General features: G+C 40.5%; 3 protein-coding genes across 4 annotated transcripts in view; 2 read left to right on the forward strand and 1 right to left on the reverse strand.

The window, feature by feature from the left end:
- The window catches only part of RWDD1 (RWD domain containing 1), a 111,909-nt gene that overhangs the window by 66,726 nt on the left and 24,538 nt on the right, over positions 1–20,645 (forward strand). The gene's annotated exons all lie outside the window — the stretch shown is intronic.
- On the reverse strand, positions 1,057–18,862 carry TRAPPC3L (trafficking protein particle complex subunit 3L). The gene is made up of 4 exons (XM_075145721.1): positions 18,771–18,862; positions 15,786–15,885; positions 3,059–3,244; positions 1,057–1,995 (listed from the first exon to the last, which is right to left on the reverse strand). Coding segments are annotated over exons 1-4 (408 nt in total). The 5' UTR covers positions 18,773–18,862; the 3' UTR covers positions 1,057–1,875.
- CALHM5 (calcium homeostasis modulator family member 5) lies at positions 3,874–8,220 on the forward strand. 2 transcript variants are annotated; one of them, XM_075148080.1, is made up of 3 exons: positions 3,874–3,985; positions 4,118–4,538; positions 7,409–8,220. In XM_075148080.1, exons 2-3 carry the CDS (start codon positions 4,335–4,337, stop codon positions 7,796–7,798), a joined length of 594 nt encoding a protein of 197 aa, XP_075004181.1. In that variant the 5' UTR covers positions 3,874–3,985; positions 4,118–4,334; the 3' UTR covers positions 7,799–8,220. The 2 variants fall into 2 exon arrangements, with proteins under 2 accessions (XP_075004181.1, XP_075004180.1); XM_075148079.1 differs by lacking the exon at positions 3,874–3,985 and having other exon boundaries at positions 3,999–4,538; positions 7,409–7,931.

The following is a 20,645-nucleotide window of genomic DNA, read 5'->3' on the forward strand; positions in this document are numbered from 1 at the left end:
ATGTAACACATCTTCTGTACGCAGACTTGCACACAGGTGTGCGTGCATGCACACACCTACAGTAACTTTTTCTGTTGAGGTCTGCGCCAGCTAAAAAGCGTCAGTCACCACATTGCAACAGAAGTAAGAGAACTGTATTTTACAAAACAAGGACAGTATAGGTTATTCACTTTCAAGATAATAACAAAAAGAGGAGAATATTTGGTTGGTAGGATGTTGCTGGAAAAAGGAAAAATGGCCATTGCCTTGTAAAGAACCTTTTTGTGGTCAGCCAAAGTCACCACATGTCCATCTCAGCCAGCTGGGCAAACCAGCCAAAACCCCACCGAGGGCTCCTGCATGGGCAGTGAAATCAGGCAAACCCCACAAGACATTTCAGCCCTGGTTAAAAAAAAAAAAAAAAAAAAAAGTAGGGAAACTTGTTACTGGTTGTAACACGTTGTTACATGTTGTCACTCGTTATTGCATGGTGACTCGTTATTGCAAATAACAGCATGTTGGGCTGAGCCCAAAACTGGGTAATGAATAGCTTAGGTTTTGTTCTGTACGAAGTTGTTCTCAACGCTCCATTACACCATACAACACTATTAAGACAAACAAAGGGAGAAAGATTATTGTGAGGATTGTACAGATCCGGTGGGAGTGAACCTAAGGTAAGAGGTGCCCCTCTCTTAGCAGGATTAAGAGGTAAACAGACCGAGAAAAAAAAAGGAGACGAGGGTGCAACTCACAGCGATAAAATCAGAGTAAATCTGGGCTTCACTGAACTGAATTAAGGGTTTTCATTTCGGTTTAAAACAAGTGCTTTGGTGAGAAGAAGGTGAGCTGGCTTTGTGGGTAGGGTACTGTGCTAGGACTTCGGTTTTTATCCAACCTTTGCCCAGATATCTTGCATTACACCGGACAACATTAAACCTTTCCTATAACTCAAGTCTCTGCAAGGCTGCTATTTCTCTACTTCCCAGACATGTTGTGGTAACAAGCCTACTGCCAAGGGGAAGATGTTGAACAGCTGGTGGTGAAGGTCGGGTAAGAACAGACACAATGACCAGCAAACCAAATCTCTGAATTTTTATTCAAGTTTCCTTAGGTGAGTACAGATCCACAGTGACTACACATTAAATATGCCATGCTTTGTCCAGTTTGGTCATAAGATCAGTGCTCTTGAAGAGAAGGCTGACATGAAAAGGCCCATAGCTTGAAGCAACACAAGCATTGCTGCGGTCATCAGAGTGCTGCAGCCTGATGCATGCATGGGGCTGAACAGGCATGCCAGCAAAACTGCATGCGGGGCCTGAAAGAGCCGTAAGGAGCCCAACCAGCCTCTGCCATCAGTGAAGCCGCATCCCTCTCTGGTTTCAGAGGGAGCAGGATGTCCACTCTGGAGGACAATGAACAGCAAATGCATCAAAACAGGCACCTGACAGTGAGGCACTGCATACAGCAGTCACAGCGGATGAATTAATTGTTCCTAACCACAAACAGCCAGAGAAATAAAGCACCTCTTAGCAACCATGCTTTGAAACATTACCAACAAACAAAATGGGGAAAGGTGGTCATGTTGAGCTAAAAACAGTTGGTTTCAGAATGAGTATTTCGCATCTGGCGTGCACTAAATGCTGAGATAAAACTTTAATTGAGCTCAAGAGTATGGTTATGTGAGAAGAAGATCTTTTATACTGATATCTGTGTCATGACAATTAACATTGCTCTCCCCCTGCCCTGCCCCCTCCTGTTTGCTGCCCAGCTCTCTTCACCTTTCAAATGTATGACTGGTGGGGCTGGCGCAGCGAAGCCATTTTTACCCTGCATGTCTTCTTCAGAAAAAAAAAGGCACAAAATATCCCTCAGCAAGAGTTTCTCCCAATATTTCTTTCACTTATTTCTTTTGTGTTTTCTGTCTTCAGCCTTCCTTAAAAACGTAATTCCTATTTCTGTCACAGCATCGCCCTTCAGCCTGTCCTGGAGGAAGGTAACTTCTGCTGCTAAGTGAACCTAAAAAGAATCAGGTCTGATCAGTTAAGCAAAGGAATGCCCAGTTTTCCCCCCTTCTCCAGTATAACGGGCTTTTTCTCTCTCTCTTACCACAAGGGGACCCCCTTTCTCAGGTTTCATAAGAAACACATTTCTAGATTGCTTTAAAATATCTTTCCTAACTAAATTAATAAAAAGGAAGTTTATATACACTGGAGTTTGTATAATACATTACCCTTCATTCCAGTGCTTTGCTTTCTTCCAAGAACCTAAATTGTGTACTTGATAGTTTTGTGACCACAAAATTTCCTGGTCACATACTAATACTGATGATGTAATACTTTTGTTAATTAGTCTTATATCATATACTATAATTCTGAGACTGACATACATACATAATACTTGTACAGCTTTTGCTTTCTTGAAACATAAGATATATGACAAATTAGACATTGACAGAAACATAAAGCAGCCCAAAAGTTATCTCCCAGAAAACGCCACAGAAGCTGTACAACTCAGTGACTTTCAAATGATGCCCTTTGTTTATTCTTTTGTAAAAGTCTTAAATTTAAGAACAAAATTTGGAATGCCATCTGATACACTTCTGATGCTTTGGTTTTAACATTATACTCATCCACACTTTGTTCTCTCTTTCAGTGGGCACTGCGGTAACCTGAGAATATTATTTATCTTCAGGTATTTGGAAAGAATCAGGGATGGCTATTACTGGTTACACCTATGCAGGAAAATGAGACAGGCTCAAGGAGCAGCGGAGTCATCCAGCATGCCCCCCTGGCTCCCCACCTTACATGTTAATCGGCTCCCCGGTCCCACCTGGCTTTTGCACCTGAGTCAGTCACTGAAAAGCCAAGCAGAGACAGTATGGAGGTGAGCCAACCTGCGTGCTTCTCTACCTCTGGATCCAGGATCAGCCTGGTCCTCTTTTACTTAGATATAGGCGTTTAATCTGAGAGAGATATTAAACACTACTAAATTTCCTTCATTTATCTGAGCAAGTGGTTTTGCTTTCCTGTGCCTCTACATATTAACACAGAATGGAGAACACAGATGGGCACTTCCTTACCATTTCCAAGGCACCTCGAATCACCCCGCAGAGGAGGTTACAGTAGCAAAGTGATGCTCGTTCTGCTGGCAGCTCCTCCACAAAGTCCACTAGTGGGTTTTTGTCCAGGATTAAGGAGAATTCATTTCCTGCGGCACTACTGCAGCTCACACTAGGGGTGACCCCAAGGTACATCTTGAAAGCAACCTGCAAAAGGATGAAACTCTGCTGCTTGAATATGTTGTGTGCAAACAAGAGGTGAAACTTTAGGATGCAGCATGCCGTAGACCAGCTTTACCCCAGGAAAATAGGGGGAAGGGGCAGACAGGCTGGAAATCAAACTAGATCTGTCTCTTCTGAGATCAGCTTGAGCCAGAGATGCAAATCTGGAGCTATGTGATACTCCAGGGAAGTACAGCAGAAGGCTGCTTATTCTGTCTTTGATGTTCCTACATTTACAACCCCATACAAAGTGGTTTTACTGTTATCACTCGTCTGCTTTCAGCCACGTCACACTCCCCTGGGACCATTAGCATCTATATTAGGTCCTTCACTACATTGCCAGCAACTTTGATAATCACAGCTCAAGCACTCCTGCAACTGGTGAGCGTGTGTTTTTACTCTGATCTCCATCTGCAGTCACAAAAAAACAACAACCCACCAAGAATAAGACTGCCAAGCCTGCAAACTTACTTGATTATATAGAGCATTGCTTTCTTTCCTTCTACTACTGACGAATGTTACTGTAAAAGTGCAACATCTGCTCTGCTAGCGGAAGGGTCCCCTGTGAGCGCGTTTCTCCAAACAGTGACATCACGACGTTATCTAGACAGCGCGTATGCAGGCAGGCTAGCGGCAGGCTGTTCTTCCTCCGGAGAGCTCTCCCCTGCTACACCACTACAGACTGCTACGACCGAAGATAAAAGTGTCTTGATTTTTACCTCTTTAGTGAGTATCAAACATGGATGGTTTCCAAACAATCCTGAAATTCTTTATGAACCGGAAAACCGCTTTAGGTTACAGTTTTATGGCACTGCTGACAATGGGAGGTGAACGTGTGTTTTCTCTTGTTGCTTTCAGATGCCCCTGCAGCAATGAAAACTTCAGGTATGGTTTGGTATTTCTCTTCTCCCCAGCTTTTGTTTTGCTAGTTATTGGATATTTCTTGAACAGCAAGACCTGGAAACTCTTTACAGGCTGCTGGGTGAATCCCAGAAAAATATTCCCCAGAGGGAATATCTGCCATTTCTTTTACATCTTTGGACAAATCACTTTAAATGCTCTGGTAGCCCCGGTGATGTGGCTTTCTGTGGCTTTGCTCAACGGGACTTTTTACGAATGTGCCATGAGTGGCTTGAAAAATCCTGCCTACTTACATGCAGTTTGCCACAGCAAATCTGCAAAGTGCTTTGAAGAGCTGCACAAGGTAGCCTGTGACAAAAGCTCCATGCCCTTTTCAGAGAGTGACGAACTGAAGCGAACTCTTCAAGCACAGTCCCAGGTAAGAAAAATAAATAAAGAGCATTATGCACTTTGTACTGCCGCTGTGATTTATCTGTGGAAGATCCTGATGTCAGGTGCTAAGATAAAATCATTGGTTTCACATAAACAAAGTTTTGGCATGATGCAGCCTTGCAAAATACAGTCAATCCATGTTTTAGTTCAGTTTGAGCTGCGCCATACTCCCTGGGGGGCCCCACTGATGGCAGGATCAGTAAGACCAGATAACTTAAAGCTTTCTTCCTGAATGAAGATTGCTCTGAAGAGAAAAAGCTACTGGATTGTTTAGGAGGCTGAATTAACAGATGTCACCCCATTAAAGGGGTCTGTCCTATTAAAAAATCCATACCACACTCTCCTACTTTATACCATCATGATAACTGTAATGAAATCTTAGGTCACTAACAGTAGAAAAATACTGGAAAATAAGATTTGTGGCAGATTTATGACTGCTTACATAATATGTTTCTGTTTGTGTTCCTCATGTTCATGATGCCAGATGAGAGCATGTTTGTGTTCTGCTTGGAGGAAGGAAGAAACACTAAAATAAAACAAGCAGAACATGCAAAGCTGTGATCGTATTACATTTTACTGTATCAGCGTGATACAGTTCTACTCACTGCCTTGTAATGTAAATAAATTCAGAGACAAAAAATCAAAACAAAAGAAAAGAAAAAAAAGGCTACAGAAAATGATGGAAAGATGATTGTCAGCAGGAAGGAAAAACACTCTGTGGAGCCAGCAAGTATTTGTCAGACAATTGTATCCATCTGGAACCATTTCCTCCCCAAGAGCCGGTTTTATTTCCAAGTCCTCATGCAAATAGGGCTGGAATGCAGACAAGGCCTGCACTGCAGACAAAGCAATTTATTTGAGAGTTTTAGAAGGAAATAGTGCTTAAGACTTTAATTGTATGTATAGGAAATAGTGAAAGACTCAGTTTATAGCATGAGAATACATGGGTTCATTCTCCAAGCTGCAAGAAAGTGAAAAGCTGCTAAAAAGGGCAATTTCTCAAATACCCATAGAAATCATGAATCAGTACAAAGTGACTGGAAAAATAAAAGAAAGCGAAGCTATTCTTCCATACCAGCCCCTAAGAATAATTGTTTGTCAAGCTTCTCTGTTTCACATATTTCCCTGAGGAAACTTTCTATATTCCCTCAGCTAAATACAGATTTTTACTGGCGGTTATTTTTTTAACATCAGTGCAAGAGTTCACATGAGAAAGGTTTCAGTTCTCCATATCATCACCATTAAAGCATGGTAAATCAGTTCCAGTTCATATGGGTCTCTGAAACCTAGATTTGTTCCACACTGGAATTTGTTCCACTGTTTGAAAACAAGTTGGGTTTTTTTGCAAATGTTACACATTGCAGTGAAGTAGGTGGGTAAAACTATTGGCTAGGCCAGTGGCACTAGGCATGAAAAAACTGTGTTCACACCTCCGCTCTCCTTAGAGGAAAACATCCCACAATGACAATTTCAAGCACATTATTCCACCCTCAGCCCTTGCTCTAATCCTGAAAGTAGCTCTTTCTTTTAAAATGTTTTTAACAGAATTTTATCAAACTCTGAAGTTGCTACAAAAAAAGTTGAGTGATGCTGGAAAAGCATATTTCAGCAAAAACAAAAGTTCTCTGAAAATGCAGCAACTATTTCTAATCAGTGTGTAGGTGATTTGGGCTCTATTTCAGTGCCAACACAGACCTGCCAATGCACACGCTATTTCTTCTTCCTCATGCCCTCTCCTCCCAGAATTCTCACAGGATTGGGCAAGAAGGTAATTTTAAACCAGTTTTAGCATAAAAATGATTTTCCACCTCAAAGGGCTGATTCATCAAAGTCAAAAAAAGTTCATACAAATAGTGTAGATTTCAGTGAATCTCCTGATTCACTGAACGCTTTTTAAATTTAGGACCATCTTTTATATTCCTGTTAGCTAATTAATGTAATTGTTGGTTTAGGTTTTTTTAAAATTAAAAAAGTCTGCAAAAAACACATCTAAAATTGGTCACAGTTTAAAAGGTTGATTGATCTGGGCCAAAAGTTACTTAGCCTTTTTGGTTTTGTAGTTAGTCACAACTCAGAATTGTGTCTTAATGCTAATTCTTGCTGGGTAATTTTATTTAATGCTTTCAGGAGATAGATAGAAAACCATTTACCATCCAGTGATTGTACTATTTTATTCTCCCTACGCACTTTTCCCTTTATGTGACAGAATTCAGTGAGCAATTCCAATACACTACATGGCAGATGGTTAGTTTTGCAATAAACTCTCATCAATATCCTCTCTAAATTACCCAGACACTACTCCCGCTCTCAGGTCTGTTCTGTTTTCTCTATAGCTCTATTCAGCCATAACATTATTTGAGTGATCATTTAGACGTCTCTTAGATTTTTCTTCATACGCAGTCTTGTAGTTGAGGTCTGATTCGAGATCATCTGTCCCTGAACCTGCCATTGCCGTTGCACTGGACACGTCTCTTCAGCTGTTGTTATCCGAGTCCCCTTTGTTATAAAATGGGATGGGGAGGCAGCCAGACTCTAGTATAAGCCATCTTTTCTTAAGCGTTTTACCTTCCACTGTAAAAATCAACCAGCTTTTGCCTTCCTGAGAAAGAGACATCAAAATAAGCGCTATTGAGAATCCTGACGTCTTCTGCTTCCCTTTGGTGCCCATATGGACGCCCCATTGACACCAATGCCAGGCACCGAATGCAAACTGGGATGAGACGCCCGCAGTAGGGTCCCCAGAGGAGCGGCAGGTCCTCCGTACAAAGTGCGGTCGCTCTGTCAGACGCTCTTGATTTAAGTGGCATTTTCATTTGGGCCTTTTTAACCTGAAACTCATTTCTTTCGTTTTCCCAGATTTTAGGCTGGTGTGTGATAGTTACCACCGCTCTTCTCTCCCTGCTAACCACTTGCTGTGCCAGCTGCCAGTCGAAAGTCAGCCACCTCCAGCTGATGTTCTGGAGGGTGTATGCGGAGAAGGAGAAGGAGCAACTGGAGCAGATTTTCCAGCTGTATGCCACCAAGCTGAGCGAGAGAAACCTGAAGTGCTTTTTTGAGAACAAGGAACCAGAAGCGATTCCCCTGCCAGCTTTTCAGGCATGGGAAGATGCTTCCCAGCTCTACTCTTTCAGCAGTAGCAAACAGCATTACAGCACAATTCACAGGCTAGTTGAAGAAGGCCAGAAAGAAATCAAGGAGGAAAGAGAGACAGTGCTGGACTTTGTAGACAGAAGGGAAATACCATAGCTCAAATATATTTTCAGCTTTTTTGTATTTAGCTAGTATAGCATACTTCTAGCTGGCTTCCTCTCTATATTTTTTCACAATGGCCTCTTTCTTCTTCATCACATTCCCTCCCAATTACAAACTTGCTCCAAAAGGATGGAATGAAATTATTTCACTACATCAGTGAAAAAACTGCAGTCCTCCATGGCACCTTGGGTTCATGCTCTACTAATGTCGCTGGCTCCGGATCAAGAGCAAAAAGAGATGAATAATGACTTCTACAAGAGGGTTTTAACAATGTCCTATGTAAAAGGCTCTAGTATGCTCGTCCTATGTAAATCAAGGGACTATCACAAAGTAGCACGACTTAAAAGGTGTGAATATAATAATAGAAGATGTGTGTGGTTTTCTGACAGCCCACAGAAAGTAAAGGTTTTGCTTCCAGGTCATTTCCAGGTCATTTGCAGGTACAGCATTGTTTTGAGGCACCAGTGGTCACTCAAGGCATCTCAGCGTCTTTGGACTCTTGTTGCACCTAGAACTCCACGGATGAGCACATCCATCAGCCCCAGTCTTCTAGTCCCTGAGACATCTGCCTGGGACACGGGGCAGTGACCTCCATTGACAGTGAGATGCCAGGCAATTTTTTAGACAAATCTTACAGCCGAAGTTTAGAGTACCAAGAACTTGGTACCAAATTACCAAATGGTTCCGCATTTTGGTGTTTTTGTTAAAAAACAACATGCTATTTTGAAACGTAATCAGTTGTTGTTAGTGCTTTGTTACAATAATGAAAATGCATCACTGATATTTTGCCTCCGTAGAGTACTTGGTATTATCTTCTTCCACTGAGAATTTCTCTTTGTACAGGTATAAAGTTCCTGTTTTGAGTGGGTTTCGGGCACCAGGGGCAGCCTGTAGAGCTATGTAATATTGTTTGTACTGGGCCTGCAGCCAGTGTACGACAGAGGGCCTGGAAGGAAATTCCACATTTTAAGACAAGAAAATATTTTTGCAGCAGGCTGATTTCATTTTTCTGAATATCTTAGGAAACTTAGTGTCTGGAGCAAGGGAACCGGCAGGCAATGCAGGTGAGGCGACTGCACGATCAGTGCTTCTGACAAATGCGTTTCACCCCAGAGCCCTACGCTTTACCTCACCCACTTGGAATTCACCACGTGGCGCTCACACGGGGTGTCCAGAGTCTTTGCAAATACTGTACAAAAGGAGAACAAAGTTTCTGCCAAGTTTCTTTCCCTGGGGTGACTGGGCAGGCTTTTATGCAGCATTTTACTGCCAGTCTCCCTGCGTCTGCAAAGAATCATATTTTTGCTCTGCTTGAATCAGGCTCTTATCAACAAACCAGGGTACTCTGCCCAGCTGTTCTCATACTCACTGCGCTTCTTCAGCAGAAAAAAACCATCTATCTGCATTTACTGACCATTACTCTTTTTTAAAATAAAATCCAAGACCTAATTCCACTGTCTGCTTAGAATTTTCTCTGTGTGTTTTGAAGAACTTGTGGTCTTTGAGCAAATGTTTTAAAGGTTTTTATCTCAGCTGACCCACTTTGCAGTAGACTTAGAACGTGTTATTTTTTTTTATATATATATATACACACACACACCTGTATGTACCTGCTGCAGCTGAAAGCACAGAGGCAACACTGCTAAACTGAAAGTCACAACAGCAAGCATGTCTGACATCGTGTCTGGCACATACGCATTTTTCTCCCTGGGCTCCTCTCCTGGTATAGCAACAATCTAATTCCAAGATACACATCCCTTCGCATTTGTCTGCTTTTTTCTTTCTTTATGAGGGATGCCCCGTCTCACCTCCCCCGCTACATGCAAGGAGAGAGGAGGCACCACCTAACAGGGTGTCCCCACTGCCTGGGCCAAACTTCCCTTCCCAAAGCCGTCTTTCCACCTCCTTCCTCACTGGTACCACAGAAAACCAAAGCAAGCAGGGATGCAAAGAGGAGGACACTAAGTAGGTTCCTGATCGAGGAATATGGGAAACAAGTGGGTTGATGTAAGTATGAGGTCTCCACTGTGATATAAGGGCTGGGACACAGAGGCAAAAGCATAGTTGGCAGAGGGAAAGAGGGAGGACAGAGGGATCCCACTTTGGGCTTTTGGCACCCTCTTTTTCCTCAGGAGAAAGCTCAAAGCTCTGCACCTGAGTAGCCAGGACCATCTGAAACAGGAGTGTTTCCCAGCCCGGCCTTCTCCTTTATCGTGAAGGGGCAAAACCAAGGTGCATTCTCCTCTCCTCAACCCTACCCTGCTTCATGTTCACAGGTAAGCCGTGTTGAGAGTGTCTCCACCTCCAAGAGCAGCTGCTGAACACCTGGTGCCTGGTAGGAGCCTACGTCTCTCACCGACCCTCGTTCCCAAGGCTGCGTTACTCTGTGTTGTCTTACCAAAATGCCTGTGACTTAATGCAATTGCCATGTGGATGCTGGAATACTTCTATAAAACCAGACAAAAATAAAAGCCAGTTTGACCCTATGATTTCAACTGGAATCTGGTTTTGGCAAATTTAGTCCTGTCCTTTAAGCAGCTATCGCAAAAGTCGGTTTGTATCAACATTGTCCCTGAATTAAAGTTCAGCAGCTACCATGGCAGCTCAGAAGGAGGCGAAGACTATTGTCAACACTCCAAAACAAACTGGGAAAAAAACCCAAACAGCAGAATAAACATTTTCTCTTGGAAAATTTAGATTTTGCATTAACTCTGATGTCCATCAGAATATGAGTACACAAATAAACAGGAAACTTCTGCTCAGTTCTCTGTGCTTTGTCCCTCAGTTTACTATTTCTTCTCCTCTGTGAGAACCCAATTTTCTCATTTAAATTCTCTTAACTCTTTTTCTGCTACACATCTGCTGCTTTGTCAAACTTCAAGTCTTTGTTACAAGGAAAAAAACTAGTTAACTGTGCTAGGTCCTCATATGCTTTCAATTGAGTTTCAGCTGTACTTTGCATTACGGTATGACAAATCTGTCCAAATTCTATTGTTAAAATTTCCTGTGTAAAAGAGAACTTGCATGGAAACTATGCAAAACCAGTAGCTGGTTTGCAATGGGGCACCAAATTAAGGCAAATTTGCAAAGCTACAAAGTGAAAATTGTAGAAAAGTCTCAGCAGAAAAAATAATTTCAGTATATAGATAAGTAATTCAATGAATAGATATGAACATTGTTTCTAAAACCAGGCTATGACTGGATAGAAATTCCTTTAAAACTACCATACACAACTTCTCAGAGGGTAAAACAAAAGTCTTTTCAATCTTTCTTTGGGACTCCAAAAGACAGGGGAGTAAAACGAACCAGCAGTTTTGAAAGTTGCATCCATAAATCTGTCTCATTTCTATCTATATGAAATGGAAGAAAAAAGAATATCTATTTAGACATGTACATAGGCTCAACATCAAAATGACACCCATCGAAAGTAAAATCTCCCTTTTGAAAATGTTACTTGCAACTCTATGGGATTATATATTGCTTAATGTCAAACAAGAAATCTATGCAGTTAGAATTAAAAATGTACCACTGCTCTTTTTCAAAGTCTCAAGCAGCATCCCATCTCTCTCAAGTAGCAAGAATAAAATTCATTAAAACTTTGATGGTGCTCAAATACAGTCTAGGATTATTGAAATATTTAGGAGGCCCTTTATATACTACTGGGGACTTTTCACTACAAAACATTGTATGCATAAGTAATGTTGCAAAGTAAGTGATAATACAGACTGTTAAAAAAATTGAAACCATAATTTCAGATTACATAATAACAAGATTAATGAAGGACCAGAATTAATCTTCTTAGAAGGGGAAAGGCAGCCAAAATAACATTTTTGCTAGCATACTTTTCATTCTTAGTATTTTTCCACAGTCAGTGTTTGGGAAGAGCACGATGCTTTAAAGGTCTTGCCATCTGTTGCTGATTCCCTGTACTCACAAACTTTTCTTTACTCTTTACAGTGCAGCACTTCATTTTTCAGTTTACTGTCTACCACTTAGCACAGCAACCTGCTGTATGCATTTCCCGCTCACTGTTGAGATCTGAAAAGCAACGTTCACCAGCTTCGTAAATTCTGCCAGCTTCTGTCAGACTTTCAAACTGGCCATATGTCAATATATAAGGACCTTATGTGGCAGGACCTCCCACAGGAAGGGGAATCGCATCTCTTGTCCTACAACTCTGGAGGTGACATGGTTAGATTACCCCAGCCCTGGTTTGCTGCATCCATGGGATACTGAGCTTCCACAACAAAGCCCATCTCTCCAGCCACTGCTTTTCAGCGAGGGATATATCCTTAGGCACAGCACTGTATTAACACAGCTATGGAGCCTGTGAGCCAGCACGAGCTCACTGTGGAGCAGAGGGTATGGCCCGGCTGCTCCCGCCTGTGGCACACACAGACACCTCCTGGGGCATGGTGACATTGTGCTATAGAAGGTAACGTTGTTCTAGGATTAGATCTCAAACCAGAAGCTGTTTATTTTTTGCATCTCTTTCGATCAGATCAATGATGTCAAGGTCTTGTGAGGAGGAATTGAAGTAAAAATTTGATTTTGTAGGATTATAGAGCAAAATTATCACCCTCATTTCAAACGTAATCCTCAGTTATACTCAGATCCAAATTCTGAATCCAGTCTTGGACTTTACTTCTTCAGCTGAGCTTTGTTCTTAATACCATTCTTCAATTGGTTTTCATTTTCTCATCTCAATTTGCCAGTGAGCAGAAAGCCTGCTTTTACATGGCCTGTTTTATCGTTTTTTATTCAATCCTGACCGTAACCACGCAAAGTCACAGCACCAACACGACAAGTCAGTGAGCACCATGGGAACTCAGTGCAGAAGGACTCACTTTGGCTCATCATCAAAACTTGTTGGCCTTTCTCCCGTCCAGTATAAGCTGGCAGTAAATCCCAGGCTTTGCAGTCTGAACCAGTGGTTGAAGTTTTAAGCCCTCAGTCACTGCCTTAGGTGCACCTTCTCTCCAGTATTTATTTCTTAATATGGCAAGCTGGCTTTGTACTCCTCATTTCATGTTTTTTCCTTTGCTTCATCTCTTTCCATTTCCACAGGGAACACCCACAGCCTGATCTTACGGACTTCTTTGCTTTCCAGAGAACTGCAGGATAACAGCTATGTTTACAGGACGTTTGGCTCTAACTCCTTGAACTGCTTAACTGCTTTAATTGCTTTAACTTTTAACTCGTTTTACTCTACACACTCATCCTCAAACAGATTTCTACCTCAGAAGAGTTAGTGTAGTCAAGTATTTAAGCACTTTCTCCTGGCTAAGAACACTACTGCTGAAGAGTTAAAGAGATCATGTAAACAGCTGTGTAATTCTGAACCAATAACTTCAGCAGTGTATTTGCAGTTACTTACTGGGTCATTTTACATATGTTTTGTTGGTATGTGCCTCAGACAAATGTGCTTGAAGACTATTTAAAAAATGTTTTGCCAAAGAAATGTGAAAATGCTTTCCATATCACTTTTTGCCTCAGGAAGGTTAAACTCCTACTACAGAACTCCTCTTTTAGTTTGCTAAAAATAGTCTTTTCAAGAGACTGTTTGCTTTAAAGTTTGTTCCAATCTTTTCAAGTAATTTTATTTCTCTCAGTAAGTCTCTTCTAAAGTACGGCCTGCAGAGAAATAGCGTCTTTTTCCTTATTTTGATGGTTAATTTCTCACTGTATTTTGTTGTTGAATCCCCTGTACTTAAGAATGATGGTTCAACTGTACTAAAGCATTTGTAAATAAGAGAACCATGAGGAATAAGACCCAGAAAACCAGATAGCTGGCATGTACGTGAAAATCCAGAGAAAATAAAGTACAAATACCACCTGAAGAAGAACATAAAAGTGAACAAAAATGTGATTTTGCAGCCTGGTATCATTCTTTTAACGAGACAGTGTATTTTAATACAGTGATTGAAATGCTGCTTATCTCCTGGTTTTCATTCAGCTGCCCTCACTATCTCCAATGGATCCTCTACCCCGGCTCAGTTCCTCCAAAGGAGGAGCTTTGTTATACATCATCCTGATTTGAGACTCCAAAATACACTTTAGTTCAGGGAGAAATTTGGTTTCCACTCTTTATGAGCTAATGGGATCTGGCTGGCTTTTAGTAATGTCACCTGCTTCTTCTTTAAACTTTGGCAGATCCTGGTGTATGTGTGTGTTGTACACATGTGCACTTTATAGCCCTACCAGCAACAGCAGATGCAAAGAGGTCCTTTCTCTATTTCTGTGACAGCCATCAGTTGTCATATTGGAATGATTACATAACTTCTGTCCCTCCATTTCAGTCAGATGTAACGTAAGTATTTCTGACCATTTCACATGATTAATGTGAGCAGGATCACGCATCACTTGATAACATCCACATTACCAAGATACTCCTGTATAACCAGCATATACTGATGCCTTAGTTCACTGTATAGAAAGCTTGCTGTTTCCCAGCTCTGCAGTCAGCAGTTAAACATAATGCTCACATTTAGCTGATGCTGCTGGTAATTCTCAAGCAATCAAAAAGTATGCCAGGCATATTTTTGTCGCCTAAAATGGACCAATGGAAATGAATCTCAGTTCAATTAACTGATGCCCTGATCTCTCCTCTTAAAACAAACGAATACCTAGCAAACAGTTCTTTGTTATAAAGTGTGGTTAATTCTTGCCATTGGGAAAGGCCAGGCATATCTTCACTGGCAACACTTCATAGCTGAAAATCATAAAGGATAAAAGGGATCATTCACCATGACCTGAGCAGGTATTAGTCTGAGCTAACTCAGTATCTGTGAACTACCACCTCCTTTACAGTGACTCAGCAGTCTAAAGGGGCTGGACGTCCTATGGATTCCTCTTTGAGCCTCCCCAGGAAATCTGACCTGCCCAAGGGGGTAAAAATACATCTTTAGAAACCCATGTATTGCCACCAAATTTCCTTCTAGATTTTTTTTGTCTGACAGTAGTGTGAAAGATTACTCAATAAAAGGGAAATTTCCATCAAAGAAGATGAAAGTACCCACTCTGATTTTATCTTTTTGATTTTATTATTAGATTTGTGGGTAGTGAGGAAAATGTTCCTCTCATTTTCATTTCTCACAGTTCTTCTCTGCTACCATTGAGTCTTCCTTTTGCAGAAAATCCTAATATTACCATTTTAAGGTTAAAAAGCATCTAAGATAATTATGGAGATGCTTAGGAGATTCAGATGGTAGGAGTGAGAATATCAGAGTTTAAGATCTGTATGAGATGGTTAAGGCTTATGCTCCTAGAAAAAGAAAAAAGTGAGGGAATATATGATTTGAAGGTTGTTAAAACTGGATCATTTTTTGTTGTTTGCTGCATTCTCTGGCAAGAGTAGAAGAAATCAGCTTAAGCTGCAGCAAACAAAAAAAAACCTTTTTAATTCTTCTACTGGCAAAATGCCTCATAGGCTACTAGGAATAGAAGAATTTAAATTTCAGCTTAGCAACTGACTTTAAGGTCTGTTTAGGTCAGGGGTTGGCAGCCTCTCACAGGTGGTATCCCATTTTATGTTCTCTGTCCTCAACTCAGATATAAAACTAATACCCATGTGAACCAACTCTGGTTCTGATGACCCTTTGTGGTAAACTTACCACTGTGGGTTTATCAAGACCATCTGCAAAATTCTTATCTCACTAAACATAACATTTTTTTGTGTTCTGTTGAACGTTGTTTTTTCCCAGCCTGATGTAGCACTGTGCTACAGAGGTAGAACCTGATGTCTCCTCTCAAGGCCAACTTCTGTGAGCTACTAGTTGATATGAAGTTGTTGATAATGAAAAGGCTGTATTTCACCCAATGGAAGCGCAGGTGTGACTGTGGAGATGAGTGTTTTTTGATAAGACAATCATGACATAGCAGAAAATGGAGGTAACTGTTCTGGAGCAAACTGATAGAGGAGGAGGGAAAAGCTAAGACAATTAAAACTGATGAAGCTCTAGAGAATGTAAATCTTATTTACCTGTGCAATCATGTCTGCCGTTTCAGAATAACTGCGGCACTTTTTCACAGCTGAACGAGCTAAAAAATCATCAATCAGCCTTACGCCAATGCCGTATCCCCTAAGGAGAAAACAAAGAAAGTTAACATTCAAAATGGGGAACTTCTTTCCACCTACCATCTCCCTAATCTGTCTCTTGTGCTTTCTCAGCAAAACAGCTGCATATTCCTAAATGAATGGCTTTGAGGACAACAGATTTTGCTGGTCTAGATTCTTCTTTCTACCACATTTTGCAGCCCAGTGGAATTGTTGTTCATGTAGTCATTTAAGGAATCATACTCCTTTAAGCATGATACTCCTGGCAAGGATGATATTAATGTTGTTTATATACACATTGTTTTATATTTACATATATGAATAAATATTAGATGTTAGATATATGAGTATAATATATAAATAATATACAAATAATACACCTGATTAATACTGCTTTGTCACTAAAAATAGGATAGGATAACATAGCACTGGATTTTCTCCATTCCTCTGTGATCCCCAGAGTTCATCTCACACTGTCTCTGTCAAGGATAACAAAGCAACTCCCCTGCAGGTCACAGCATTCACCTGTGGGCTGGTATGGAGTTCAGCAAATCCTGGGCACCCTCATTGCAGCATTCAGGTGCCAGGAAAACCCATAGGAAACGGACTCACACCTCATCTCTTTCACTTTATCCTCTTAGCTCTTCGCCTCATTTTTCGCTCTTCCTCCACAATTCCCTCTTTGCCTTCTTTCTAACATGTTTTCCCCCTTCATCTACTAGTTGCAGAAAGAATCCGAAAGTTGCTAGTTAATATACAGTTTCAGTACAACACCACCTTCATTTTGTATTTAAAACACTACAATTTCAGAGAAATGAAATAAAAAAGGATGGAAGTTAATGGAATTTTTTATAAAACAAATATTCACTCCTAGCTCTCACATATTAACAAAGGTCAGTAACTACATAGTGTGCAAAATAGCTATGCCTCCAAGCATTTTTTGAAAAAGGGAAAGAGATTGACAGAAATGTTATGAAAGAATGACAACTCAGAAATATTTCTGGGGAATTTTTCCTTTCCATTTATGTGGATGTTGGCAGTCTCTGTCTGTTTGTCAGAGGCCCTGCACCCCCAGTGAAGCAGCCTGAACTCGATGGAGTTTCTTACTGATTTTGTAGCACGTCTTTGACAAGAAGCCAAAAAATGATCTGATGTCTAATGTGATGACAAGACCAAAAAGTGATTTTGGCAGACTGAAGTTTAAAATTGCAGTATGTCATGCATCAGAAAACAATGAAATATTTATTTATTGCCTAAGTATCAATATCAATAACGTTGGTAAATATGTCATCAGCAGTTAGCAAGGTACGTATTGGTGATGTACAAGACTACTTAGATGCCTTTCAACTTTTATGCCTTAGATTTGCGAAGTCAAATGAATAATAAATTGACAAGCAGCTATTTGGCAACTGTACAGTGAAAAACGCCCTTCCCACTACGGATTATATATGTACATATATATAGAGAGAGCGCTAAGAATACTATCCCCAACTGCCACAGGTCTGCTAATCTATAAGGTTTCTTCCTCAGGCTGGGCTGGTTTCATCTTCCCAGAAGTAAAGATGGTCATATTGCTTTAATGAAATCTGACATTATTTTATCAAGTCTTTATCAAGACAAAACCAAAAAGATTTTATAGAAACAGCTATAATAATAAAAACACAAGGAGCAAAATGTCTCCACATCTTTCAAAACTACCCTTTAGTAATTTCTACCATAGCATCATAAAGAAGCTGTGTATTTTTGAAATGTATGATTTTCATCAGAGCTGAATGAGAGATGAATATGAAATAAATATCTGAGGGATGTTGTCCCTTCTTAGTTTGTAAATAAATTACTTTTTTCCAATCATTGATTTTTTTTACTCACTTCCATCGATAGCTATTGGACTATAGCTTGTTTGCAAACTTTCAGATTAATAGTAAAGTGGTCAGGTATTCTGTCCACTGTGATTATTGTAAATCCATTTTTGCATGTCCATTTTGCCTGAAAACATGAGTCTTACTCTTCTGCCAAAGATCGTAGTGTATCTTCTTGTTACCCAGTTCAAAAGTTGTTTCTTGCTGATTTTCTGTAACATCATTATTTTTACTGTGATAATGCCTAGGGATCTCAGTCAGGATGACAGGATCTGCATTTTCCAAAGAGGTTATCCATGTAAAAATCAGTTCCTCATTGACCATTTGTGCTCTCTCTCTCATTGCTCTATGGTCTTTTAAAGATGAGAGGCCTGTCTGCCCTAACCCAGGGGGCGGGGAAGAGAGCCACCCCACAGGGGACAATTCAGAGCCCCCAAGTCAGACACCTGAACCACCCCCTCGGGGAAGGCGACTGACTACAAAACTGAGTCTCTTGACTGTTGACTGAGTCACCTAAGCCAAATCCCTACAACCTGGAATTGTGACTACTTCTTAGCTGTCCAAGTCACAAAACCACGGTGTCGCGAGATGAGGGGGAGCCACGGGAAGGCCACATCGACAGTGAACACAGAAATGCATGTTCACTAGAAAACGCCTGTGAGAAACAAAAAGCTTGCCTAGTTTGAAATAACATGGGTATGAAGAAATAGGAGAGTTAACATGAAGTTGGAATTGGATACATGGATATAGAAGATGAAATTTAGACGTTTGGATTATTAATTAGAATAACAAAGTATTAACAAGGAACAAGTGTACGCTATCAAAACAATCCTGACACTTTTCTTCTGAGAATGTAAAAGTTAATTGTTCATCTTAATTCACAAATTAGCATTGTTGCTATTGACAGAATATTGAACCTTATCCCCGTGATCTTTGTAATCCTAGATAGAGTGTTGGAACTCTTAAGATAACAGACATAAAGCTGAAAGGTAACATATAGGTGGACAAATAGCATTATCGATAAAAGTTGAACATTTAAAGCAGTACTTACATTCTATCTAAACAGGTGTTGACATCTTCATCTTTTTCATAGTCCTTGCACAGCTGGGCTACCAAAGCCCCATATGTGAGTACAAAAAGTTCTCTGCTCTGCCAGAAAAGGTGGAAATCGAAAAATGAAGCAAACTAGAATCAAACTTTTCCACACTTTTGAGCTGCTACTGTATTAAAAGCAAGCAAAAATAACGTTTACATCAATAAAGAAACTTCTGTCCATGGGCATGTAATCACTGAAATCCACAATTCCAGTGTGACAGAACCTAAACTGATCATCACTTGAATCTCTGTACAGGGATTTTGCTTCTCAGAAATACCATTTCTTCGGATACAGCTACTTTCATCAGGTGCATTCTTGCATCCTATAACCGCATATATGCTGGATTGACAAATGTTGTCAAACACCATCCAAGATTAATGACATGCATTTAGTTGCAGGAAGGATAATAGAGGCAATGAGCTATTAGTCCTTTTACAATAGGAACAACAGTATATACACTGAAATTTCAGTTCCTTCACAATGGCATGGTTGATCTGATTCAGATCATCAGCTGCTTTCTCCAAAAAATAAAAAAATTAGCTCAGAATAATGAAAAAATACTTATTCAGCATAAGTGTAAAGAATAACACCAAGCAGAATAGAAAAGAATCAGTCCCATTGACGTTTCCCCTTCTTTATCAGTCTTTACAAGTAACTTGAATCGCTGTCAATACTAGCTCTCTAAATCCCTGGACAATCTCATTGAGACGTTATTTCTGTATCTTAGTACAGAAGATGTAGTTGGTATGGCTCCACCGCATGAGCAAGATGAAGGGGATGGGTGAGGATTACAGCCGGCTGCCCAGCTGAAGAGGTCAAAGGCATATCTCTGCACAGGTCCTGTCACAAGCACTAGTCTGGGATCTTCAGCTTCCCTCCCTGCCCTGCCAGATCATCTCCGTGGCACTGCAGAATTGACTCTATTTAGCAGGAGTAGCAGCCAGCCTTCAGGCGAGAGACGAGGTTGACTCTCGCTAAACTTCTTGGACAGGAATTAATTAAAGGAAGTGCTACAGGCACATGCTACAGTGGCATGTGGGCAGCCTAGAGGTGCTTTTTGTTTATAGCCTGTGGAAAAATAATAGTGAATACCAATGAAAACAATAGAACAAATCACACAAGAGGAAGAACGGGTTGGTGGAAAGACCTCTTCCTGCTCCCTTTGCTTCAAAAGCTTGGAGTTTAGTCAATGTTCCCATTTTAACAAGTCACTGTTCAAAATCTTAAGTAGTATGGAACCATTTCCTAAACTCGCCTCGGTGATAACTCCTGTTTACAATAATATTGCTCACTTTGCCAAATTCTCGTTAACAAGTTTTTAATGGAGTAAATAGATGTCATACAGGTTCTGTATTGTTCTAGTCTCAGCAAAAAGTCTATAAGATAGTTACCTTAGAGAAACTTAAGCATACTATATCAACGTAATTGTATTTATCAGCCATTCTTGCAATCCTTTGGAGTATTTTTTGTCCATAAACTTATGTATATTAACTTTAATTATATTCTATTCTTCCATTTCTTTTTCAGTGGAGACCTCTGTCCCCTTTGCAGAAATTGCCACAACATTGTCCTAAAGCCTTCTGGAACATCTCCACTGCCCCAACTCCTATCAAAAATCACCATTCACCATCCAGAGAGTCCTAAGGCTCTAAGTTCATGAAAAAATATTTGTCTGGAATTGAACCCTCCAAACACAGAACAGAACTCTCCTTCTCTCTGTGCTTCATTTAATGACTATCTAACAACAGAGGCACATAAACTTACCTGGCATTTCTATCTTTGAATATAAATCTCTCTAAGCACTTAGACCTCTGCTTCTGAACAGATCCC

This window comes from Calonectris borealis, chromosome 3 (genome assembly GCF_964195595.1).
Source record: "Calonectris borealis chromosome 3, bCalBor7.hap1.2, whole genome shotgun sequence".
Classification (NCBI taxonomy): Eukaryota; Metazoa; Chordata; class Aves; order Procellariiformes; family Procellariidae; genus Calonectris; species Calonectris borealis.

What these genes read in the sequence shown, in the direction of transcription:
- TRAPPC3L (XM_075145721.1), bottom strand. An exon ending in CGGCAGACATGATTGCACAG is followed by an intron (nt 3,245 to 15,785) that starts GTAAATAAGATT and finishes ATCCTTTTGCAG; the next exon opens with GTTGCTTTCAAGATGTACCT. An exon ending in TTCGAGGTGCCTTGGAAATG is followed by an intron (nt 1,996 to 3,058) that starts GTAAGGAAGTGC and finishes GATTCTTTTTAG; the next exon opens with GTTCACTTAGCAGCAGAAGT.
- CALHM5 (XM_075148079.1), top strand. Translation starts at nt 3,999, where the DNA reads ATGGATGGTTTCCAAACAATCCTGAAATTCTTTATGAACCGGAAAACC. An exon ending in CTCTTCAAGCACAGTCCCAG is followed by an intron (nt 4,539 to 7,408) that starts GTAAGAAAAATA and finishes TCGTTTTCCCAG; the next exon opens with ATTTTAGGCTGGTGTGTGAT.